Source organism: Arachis hypogaea, chromosome 7, assembly GCF_003086295.3.
Source record: "Arachis hypogaea cultivar Tifrunner chromosome 7, arahy.Tifrunner.gnm2.J5K5, whole genome shotgun sequence".
Classification (NCBI taxonomy): domain Eukaryota; kingdom Viridiplantae; phylum Streptophyta; class Magnoliopsida; order Fabales; family Fabaceae; genus Arachis; species Arachis hypogaea.
This window is the reverse complement of record NC_092042.1, coordinates 12,106,317-12,116,498: the sequence shown is the minus strand read 5'-3', so window position 1 is coordinate 12,116,498 and position 10,182 is coordinate 12,106,317. Positions and strand designations below refer to the sequence as shown.

The 10,182-nt window shown below is 38.0% G+C and overlaps 1 protein-coding gene across 1 annotated transcript; it reads right to left on the bottom strand.

Moving 5' to 3' along the window:
- Positions 1 to 937: 937 nt before the first annotated feature.
- LOC140174283 (uncharacterized mitochondrial protein AtMg01250-like) lies at positions 938 to 1,444 on the bottom strand. Its single transcript, XM_072198691.1, has one exon. The coding sequence runs from the start codon at positions 1,442 to 1,444 to the stop codon at positions 938 to 940; it is 507 nt and encodes a 168-aa protein (XP_072054792.1).
- Between the last annotated feature and the right edge of the window lie 8,738 nt (positions 1,445 to 10,182).

Here is a 10,182-nt window from a genome sequence, read left to right as displayed (position 1 = left end):
TATTCACTCTACCTACTAGAATAAACCATTCAAAAAGTTCAATTCTCGAAGGTACCAACCCTCTCCAAATTGAACTTGTGAAACTATAGCTCATAATATCTTTTGAAAATGCCTCCGACTGCAACACCTGCATAAATGAGTTAGTAGAGAAACACTTTTATTATCAAATTACCATACAACATTATCCTCTCTACCAGTTGACAACTTAACTAGCCTTAATCTCTCATGAAGTTGGTAAACAAGTTCCAACTCTCACCGTAACAACTCTCTCCTCCAATGAAAATTCTATATCCAGTCTAACTCATCCCAAAACCCACAGTCCTCTGTCATAGATCCTTGTTGGTTTGAAATAGAGAAGAACCTTGAAAAACTCGTAAAGGACCACCTTGAACCCAATTATCCTCCCAAAAAAGAGTTCTTCTTCCATTCCCTACTTTCATTGCTAGCCCACTTATAATTTTTTCTTTCACCTATTGTTCTTTTATATTCAACTCACAAATGTCTTTCCACATGCTACCTTTTATAGGTAAAATCTGATGTGATAACATTGTATTAGGGTTCAAATTATTATAGGAGCATACAACCTTCTTTCATAACGGACACTCCTTATTTAAAAATTTTCACTACCACTTAAACAGAAGCGTTGTGTTCCTGAGCACTGCATCTCCGACCCCCAACCCTCCAGCATTTTTTGGCGCCTGAACCACTTCCCACTTAACTAAAGGTATACCATAGTTCCCATATTCATTACTCCACAAAAATCTCTCCTGTAATGCAATCAACTTGTTTGCAACTGCCTTCGCCATCTTGTACAGACTAAGATAATAGATGATAAACTATTCGGCACCGACTTGATGAAAACCAGCTTACCTACTTTGTTTAGAACCTTCACTTTCCATAAGCTGAAATTTTCTTCCACCTTTTCCATAATCGGTTTCTAAGTTTTCACCAAACACGGATTTGCTTCTAGAGATATCCCGAGGTATCTAACAGGTAAGACCGCTTCCTTGCAACCCAATAGGACACACACGTGCGCCACCTGCTCCTGTTCACAATTAATCGATATCAGGTTCGATTTGTCAAAATTGATACTCAGACCAGACATCAACTCAAAACACCACAACAGTTTCTTATAGTTTATAATTGTCTCTGATTTTGGAAGGCAGAACAAGATAGTATCATCTGCAAATAGGAGATGTGACAACTCAATATAATCTCTCCCAACCATTAAAGGAGCAATTCGTCCATTCCTTACTTGTCCCCCCAACATCCTATGCAACACATCGACGACAAGAACAAACAAGAGAGGAGAAAGTGGATTTCCCTGTCTAAGGCCCCACTCCATTTTGAACGGCTTGGAAGGTGACCTATTAACCAGAACTGACATAGTGGCCGTACTGACACATTCCCTCATCCAATCCCTCCATCTTCGTCTGAAACCCATCTTCTGTAACATAAAATCCATAAAAATCCATGATAAACCACTATTTTATGGTTTATCTTGTGCTCAATTGAGTGGTTTTTATCAACTCTTTACCCACTTATTCATACTATTTGCATGGTTTTACATTTGCCTTCCTAATTATGTGCTTTGATTGAAAACATGCTTCTTTGGCCTTAAGTTCCCTATGTTTAATCCTCTCTTATTACCATTAGATGCCTTGATATGTGTGTTAAATGATTTCAGAGATTACAAGGCAGGAATGACTCAGAGGATGGAAAGGAAGCATGCAAAAGTGGAAGGAATACAAGAAGTTGGAGAAACTGCTAAGTTGTGTAGCCTGACCTCTTCGCACTCAAACGGCTATAACTTTAGCTACAGAGGTCCAAATGACGCGGTTCTACTTGCGTTGGAAAGCTAACATCCGGGGCTTCGATTTGATATATAATATGCCATAGTTTCTCTGACGCTAAGCGACGTGACCGCGTGATCCATGTGGCCGCGTCGCAGTGACGGAAATCCAGCGAGACCAGCGAATTCTGGCTGTTTCTGACCCAGTTTGCGGCCCAGAAAACACAATTAGAGGCTATAAAGTGGGGGAATGCATCCATTCATGATAAGGCTTTCATAATTCACTTTTCATATTTTAGATGTAGTTTTTAGTGAGAGAGGTTCTCTCCTCTCTCTTAGGATTAGGATTTAGGACTTCTCTTAGTTTTAGGAGTGACTCTCAATCCCAGTTTCTTTATTTTTATTTATTTTTCAATGTTCCATGTTTAGATTGATTTTCTTGATTAATATTATTTGAGATATTTCAGATTGATGACTTCTGTCTTTTATTTATATAAATAATTTGGATTTTTCTGTTGCCCAATTGGCTTATGAATGTCTTCCATGTTAGATTTTACTGCTTTGAATGAATTGAAGGTATTCCAGATATTTATGATTTTAATTTAGTTTTTTACATTCTTGGCTGTGGTTGATTAATTGGTGACCCTAAGGTTATCAGCTCCATTGTTGATTGAAAATTGGATTTCTTCATTTCATTAATTCATATTCCAATAACTCTAGCCTTTCCCAAGGAAAGACTAGGACTTGAGGATTCGAATTAATTCATCCACTTAACTTACCTTCATAGTTAGAGGTTAACAAAGTGGGAGAAAAATCCAATTCTCATCATAATTGATAAAGATAACTAGGATAGGACTTCCAGTTCTTATACCTTGCCAAGAGATTTTTAGTATTATTTTATTTTACTTGTCATATAACATATTCCCACCTTACTTCCAAAACCCCAATTTTACCTTTTTCATAGCCAATAATAAGAACATACATCCCTGCAATTCCTTGAGAAGACGACCCGAGGTTTAAATACTCGGTTATCAATTTTAAAGGGGTTTGTTACTTGTGACATCCAAAACGTTTGTACGAAGGGATTTCTGTCGGTTTAGAGACTATATCTACAACGCGACTGTTTTTATGAAATTCTTTACTGGCAAAAATCCCAACGTCAAAATGGCGCCGTTGCCGGAAAATTGCAAACGTGTGCCTTATTATTGGTTATTGTAAATATTTTTCTTTTACTTGTTTATTTGTTTCTCCTTTTTCCCCCTTATTTCTGATAACTACTATGAATTCTCACCCCTCTCGCTTTGAGTTTGATTTTAACTTTGTTGAAGGAAATAGAAACCACAGCAGGAATATGCATCAATGTCAGACCAATCAAGGATGGATGGAGCCAAGAGGATCTAATCAACCCTTCAGGCAACAACACCATCCTAGATATCATGGACAAAGACCAGGCTACAATGCATCCCAAGCTGATAGATATGGTGGACCACCTTGTAGCTACCAACAAGCCCCACCCTATGCTCAAAGATCATCCTTTCAACACAACCTCGACCCACCACACTCACAAGCCCCTTTCCACCATTCACCTCCATATGACCCCAATCCTTGTTCACCACACCAACCACCATATGAACCATACACAGAACCACCACCTCAGTATACACCATCTCCTTATCCTTATCAAGATGAACCACCTTCCTACCATGAACCCTTTCTCCTAACAATTGAACCCTCCTATCCACCCAAATCTCCTTGGAAAAAGTAATTGCTGATCTAAACTCTACTATACAAGCTCTCGCCGCCCAAATCGGATTACCAAATCCCTTCAACAATCAACCCTCAAGCTCTAGTACACTTCCTTTTTAACCACAGAATGATTTATCCATCCCATCACCACCATCCATGGAAGAGCACCCACATCCATCAATCCAAGAGCAACATGATCCCACTGATACTATTGACATAGAACAAGAGAGAAGGGATCATCTTCGCGAATCCATACTTCATAAGGAGCTAGAGGAGGCACTAAGGGTGAAGGTAGTAGACACCTTTGAAGTTGACAGCGCAGTTGAAGAACTAGTGAAAGAAGACAACAAGGAGGATTTTGTGCTTACAGGTGAAGAAATAGTTGGAGGAAAATCATTGAGGACGAATACGATTGCATACTCAAATACCTGGATCAAGAAAGAAATCGATTACCTTTCCAACGTTCGGACATTCAAAGAACCCCCATGGTTTCATGTGGGAAATCTACTGAAGAATGTAGCAGGAAGGAGAAATTGGGCACTCCGGTGGATAGTGAGCAGCACGATTTGATATTGGAACAAGTGGAGGAAGCCGGGATTATTAAAGAGGAAGAGGAGGCAGTGGTTGAAGACTTAGGAGATGCTGAACCTCCATGGAAAAGTCAAGACATAGAACCTCCTTTCAAGATGGTTACATTTGATGTTGAGGAGGGTGTATAACCTCCAAGGTATATCACAGTTGAAGACTTGGAAGAGGTTGATCAAGTGATGGAGATTCAAGAAGAAGAAGCACAACCTCTCATGCCCTTGGAAAGCAATGAAGAGAAGATTGAATTGGAAGAGAGCTAGCAAGAGGAAGAGGTTGAAATTGAAAAAGCTTGCAAAGAGGTGGTAGTTATTCGAAAAGAGCACAAGGGAGTGGAGCTTGCAATCTCATTAAAAATACCTCCCCCTAAGTCGCCATCATCCTTCACAACATTCAAGTGGGTCAAATTCATATCCCTTATCTTTCTAATTCCACTTGAATATGGGCTACTGGAGACGGATGGTCAACTTAGAGCTCTTTGTGACATTAAGAGTAAGCGGAAGATGGCCAGTGGTAAGAATTGTCCTGCAAGGTTCATTATGGTTGGAAGCTTTAAGTTTAAACGCAAAGGTTGGTATAGAGTTCAACTGAATGGGTCTAGGAAGCTGTTTGGTCGCTGCAGTGAGAATTCATATCACCTTTCACCCGGCTGGAAAAATGCAGATCAAGACAAAAACGGGTGTAAAGGTAAGGTTTGGGATCCTGAAATCTGTTCTGACATTTGTCACCCCGGGAGCCTAAGAATCTGTTTGAAGCTTCGTAAGGGCTTTACGTGCTTAGTCTGGGACCCCGGAGGTTACTGGAGATACAAACATTGGTGGGGATTCCTGAATCAGTACAAGCATAAGCCACCATGACAGGAAGCTCATCAAATGTCCAACTTAAGGACTTTAACTAAAAGTGCTAGGTGGGAGACAACCCACCATGGTATGATCATTCCTTTTTCATTTTTATTCAGTTTTATTTGTTTTCAAGTTTTATTTTATTTTATTGTATTGAACCTGGAGTTTTGCATAACATTCATATTAGCATTGCATACTGCATACTTGCATATATATATATATATATATATATATATATATATATATATATATATATATATAAAGGGGCCACGCGACGCGACCGCATCAGCGACGCGAGGAGAGGGGAGAAAATAAAAAACAAACAGAGAGTCACGCGAGAGCGTGGCTGGAGGCGTGCCAATGGCACAAATCAACCCACGCAACCGCGTCGCTGACGCGTCCGCGTCGCATGGGAATAATGGCCTCCCATGCGACCGCGTGACCCACGCGGCCGCGTGACCAAGATTTCGACGTCAAAGTGGTGCACACCTGAAAGTTGTGCGAGAGTGGTGCTGGATTGGTGCTGAACGCATAATCCTTCCCACGCGGCCGCATGACCCACGCGACCGCGTCATATTCCTTTAAAGCCCACTCACGCAATCGCATGCCCCATGCGATCGCGTCACTTAAAATTTGGCTCTAATAAGATTTTGAACAGAGAGTTGTGCGAGCACGAGGCTGCACTCGTGCCACTAGCACAAATCGAGTCACCCGATCGCATGACCCACGCATCCGCGTCGCTTGACCTTATTGCGCACCACGCGGCCGCGTCACCGACGCGACCGCGTCGCCAGCGTCGCACACCTTAACCTTATATGCCAAAATATCTTATCTTTTCTTCCCCAATCCTAATTTTTCCTCCCTCACTCACTTCTTTCCCTTCTCATTCTTCTTATTTTTCTTTTTATTTTATTTTAATTTATTTGCATATCTCATTCATTGCATTTTAAATTTGTGCATATTTTTATTTTCTTTTCTGAATTTTTTTATTTTTCCATTGGTGTTAAATATCTTTTCTTATTCAACTGTTGCATCTTTTCTTGAATTTATTTTGGTAACTTGTTTTACACTGTTGGGCAATACTATTTAAGTCAATGTTAATCTTTTATGTTATTTGTATTAATTTTGCATTGACATGAATTTATATTGTCTTACACTCTCCTCCCCTATGTTACAAATTTTATACCACTGGTATGCCATGACTTCTATTGTTTTCTCACGTACATGTTGAAGCTTCCATGTAAATGAGACCCTTATCATTTGGCATTAACCCACCCATACTTTATTTATTTTCTTATCTTTATTTCTGGGTTACTTTTCTTCCCTTTTTCTTTCAGGATGGCCACCCGGAGGGGAACCGGAAGACGTTTACATGGGGAGACAGACAAGTCCATCTGCAAAATCTTGAAGAAAAGCATCAGTTGGAACAACCCATTCACCTGCACATCTCAGCATGCACCGAGGACGGTGCAATCTTTAAGTGTGGGAGGTCGATATGGGTTAGTACTTTCTTGTCTCAAACACCAATGTTTAAATTTTCTTTGTAGATTAGTTGTTGCATTTGCATACTTGTTTGATTTTTGCATATTTTACCACTTGGTTAAAGTAATATTTTCTTTTTCAAGAAACCTTTTAGAGCATTTCACTAATTTGAATAAAATTTAATGTTACACTTGTTTGAAGAAATATTATTTTGGAACATGGTTTAGAGTTTGGACACACAAAACCTGTGAGATTTTGAGCCTATTTGAATTGGTTGCATTTTATCAACCAAAATTTTGTTTTAGTGTGTATTTTTTTCTCTAAAATTGTGATCTTTGTCTTGCTTAATTCTATATTTCCATTATTTGATGTATGCATACACTTACATGATTGAGGCATTTGTTTCACTGAGCTTACATACCCATATGGCCTTACCTTTCATTATCCCTTGCAAACCAATGTTGAGCCTATTATACCCCTTTATTCTTTACTTTAGCACATCATTAACTCTAAGCGGAAAACAATAATATCCTTAATTTGAATTCTTGGTTAGCTTAGACTAGTGAGAGTGCTCATGAATTAAGTGTGGGGAAGTGAATTTGGAAACATTTGGTTTGAGAATTGAGTATGTTAGAATTTTCTGAAAATGTGAAAGAAATGTTTAGGACATGATTCATGCATCCAATAATTTAATCATATGCATTGAAAAAAAAAAAGAGAAGAGAAAAAGAGCAAATAAGAAAAAGGGGACAAAATGCCCCAAAGTAAGTAGTAAAGGCAATGCATATGTACTGTACTTGAAATTAGAATGCATGAATATGTGGAAAATATGGTTAATGGATGGTTAGATGTTGTATTATGATTACATGGATTGTTTAAGTTAGGTGGGAAAGTTTCAGTTAATTAATGATTCAGATTTTAGTCCACTTGGCCAAATACAATCCTACCTTGACCCTAACCCCATTACAACCCTTAAAAGACCTCTTGATATGTGCATTTATGCATTAAATTTTTGTTGATTGGTAGAAGAAAAACAAGCCTTAGAAAGCAAGGTTAGTAGAGAATTGAGAGAATCGAACCTTAAACACTTGAGTGATTAGAGTGTATACACTACCAGTAGGGTTCGATGCTCAATCTCTTGTTCCCGGCTTTCATGAGCTATTTTTACTTCATTTTTATGATTTGAATTAGTGAAATCCAGTTCATATATGTTCTTAAAAGAATTGTTACTTTTAACCAAGTAGGTAGAAGCATGTTGCATTTAGTTGCATTCATAGGTTGCATCTCATACATTCTATCATTCCTCTTCATCTCTTTATAGTTTCTCTTGAGCTTAGCATGAGGACATGCTATTGTTTAAGTGCGGGGATGTTGATAAACCACTATTTTATGGTTTATCTTGTGCTCAATTGAGTGGTTTTTATCAGCTCTTTACCCACTTATTCATACTATTTGCATGGTTTTACATTTGCCTTCCTAATTATGTGCTTTGATTGAAAACATGCTTCTTTGGCCTTAAGTTCCCTATGTTTAATCCTCTCTTATTACCATTAGATGCCTTGATATGTGTGTTAAGTGATTTCAGAGATTACAAGGCAGGAATGACTCAGAGGATGGAAAGGAAGCTTGCAAAAGTGGAAGGAATACAAGAAGTTGGAGAAACTGTTAAGCTATCTAGCCTGACCTCTTCTCACTCAAACGGCTATAACTTTAGCTACAGAGGTCCAAATGACGCGGTTCTACTTGCGTTGGAAAGCTAACGTCCGGGGCTTCGATTTGATATATAATATGCTATAGTTTCCCTGACGCTAGGCGACGCTACCGCGTGATCCATGCGGCTGCGTCGCAGTGACGGAAATCCAGCGTGGTTGAATTCGAGACCAGCGAATTCTGGGCTGTTTCTGATCTAGTTTGCGGCCCAGAAAACACAGATTTGAGACTATAAAGTGGGGGAATACATCCATTCATGATAAGGCTTTCATAATTCACTTTTCATATTTTAGATATAGTTTTTAGTGAGAGAGGTTCTCTCATCTCTCTTAGGATTAGGATTTAGGACTTCTCTTAGTTTTAGGAGTGACTCTCAATCCCAGGTTCTTTATTTTTATTTATTTTTTAATGTTCCATGTTTAGATTGATTTTCTTGATTAATGTTATTTGAGATATTTCAAATTGATGACTGCTGTCTTTTATTTATATAAATAATTTGGATTTTCCTGTTGCCTAATTGGCTTATGAATGTCTTCCATGTTAGATTTTACTGCTTTGAATGAATTGAAGGTATTCTAGATATTTATGATTTTAATTTAGCTTTTTACATTCTTGGCTGTGGTTGATTAATTGGTGACCCTAAGGTTATCAGCTCCATTGTTGATTGAAAATTGGATTTCTTCATTTCATTAATTCATATTCCAATAACTCTAGCCTTTCCCAAGGAAAGACTAGGACTTGAGGATTCGAATTAATTCATCCACTTAACTTACCTTCATAGTTAGAGGTTAACAAAGTGGGAGAAAAATCCAATTCTCATCATAATTGATAAAGATAACTAGGATAGAACTTCCAGTTCTTATACCTTGCCAAGAGATTTTATTAGTATTATTTTATTTTACTTGTCATATAACATATTCCCACCTTACTTCCAAAACCCCCAATTTTACCTTTTTCATAGCCAATAATAAGAACATACCTCCCTGCAATTCCTTGAGAAGACGACCCGAGGTTTAAATACTCGGTTATCAATTTTAAAGGGGTTTGTTACTTGTGACAACCAAAACGTTTGTACGAAGGGATTTCTGTCGGTTTAGAGACTATATCTACAACGCGACTGTTTTTATGAAATTCTTTACTGGCAAAAATCCCAACGTCACTCCACCTGACTCTATCATATGATTTCTGAAAATCTAACTTTATAATTGCTACCTTCTTCCTACGTGTCTTGAGCCATTGAACCGTCTCACACGCAATAAGGGCGTCGTCATGAATTTTTCTACCCTTCACAACCTGGCATTACTAACCTCATTTTTCTCACCAATATCTTTGATATCACTTTATAGACACACCCAACCATACTGATCGGCCGAAAGTCCTTGATCTTCTTATTACCCACATATTTCGGGACTAGCGTCACCCACGTGACGTTCGCATCAGCTGGTAGTTTCCCCATCACAACTATAGTAAACTCCTGACCAATCTCATCCCAGCACTGTTTGATGAAGTTCATATTGTACCTATCATTACTTGGTGTTTTAGAAGATTCATAATTCTACATTGCCTCCCTAATTTCATTCGCAGATAGCATTACCTCCAATGCTATCGCTTCATCTCTATCAATTTGCTTCACTAACCCACCCCGAAAACCAATCCTCAGAGTATAATTCTATCGATAAAGATCTTTATAAAATCCTTTAATTGTAACTTTTATTCTATTTTAATTTGATTTCATACTAGTCGTCCATGAATCATCAGAACATCAATCCTATTATTCCTTCTTTTAGTCGAGGCTATGTTGTTAATTAGTAGAGATTTAAAATACGAATTATTGTTATTATTAACAAATATGTCGAAAGCACTTATTTATTAGGCTTTTTAAGAACAATTAAAAGGTGTTCATTTTAAAAAAGGCTTAATTACTCTGCAGGTCCCTATAGTTTTACCAAATTTTCAATTAAGTCCCTATATTTTTTTTCTTTTCAATTGAGTTCCTATACCATATAATTTTTTTCAATTTAGTCC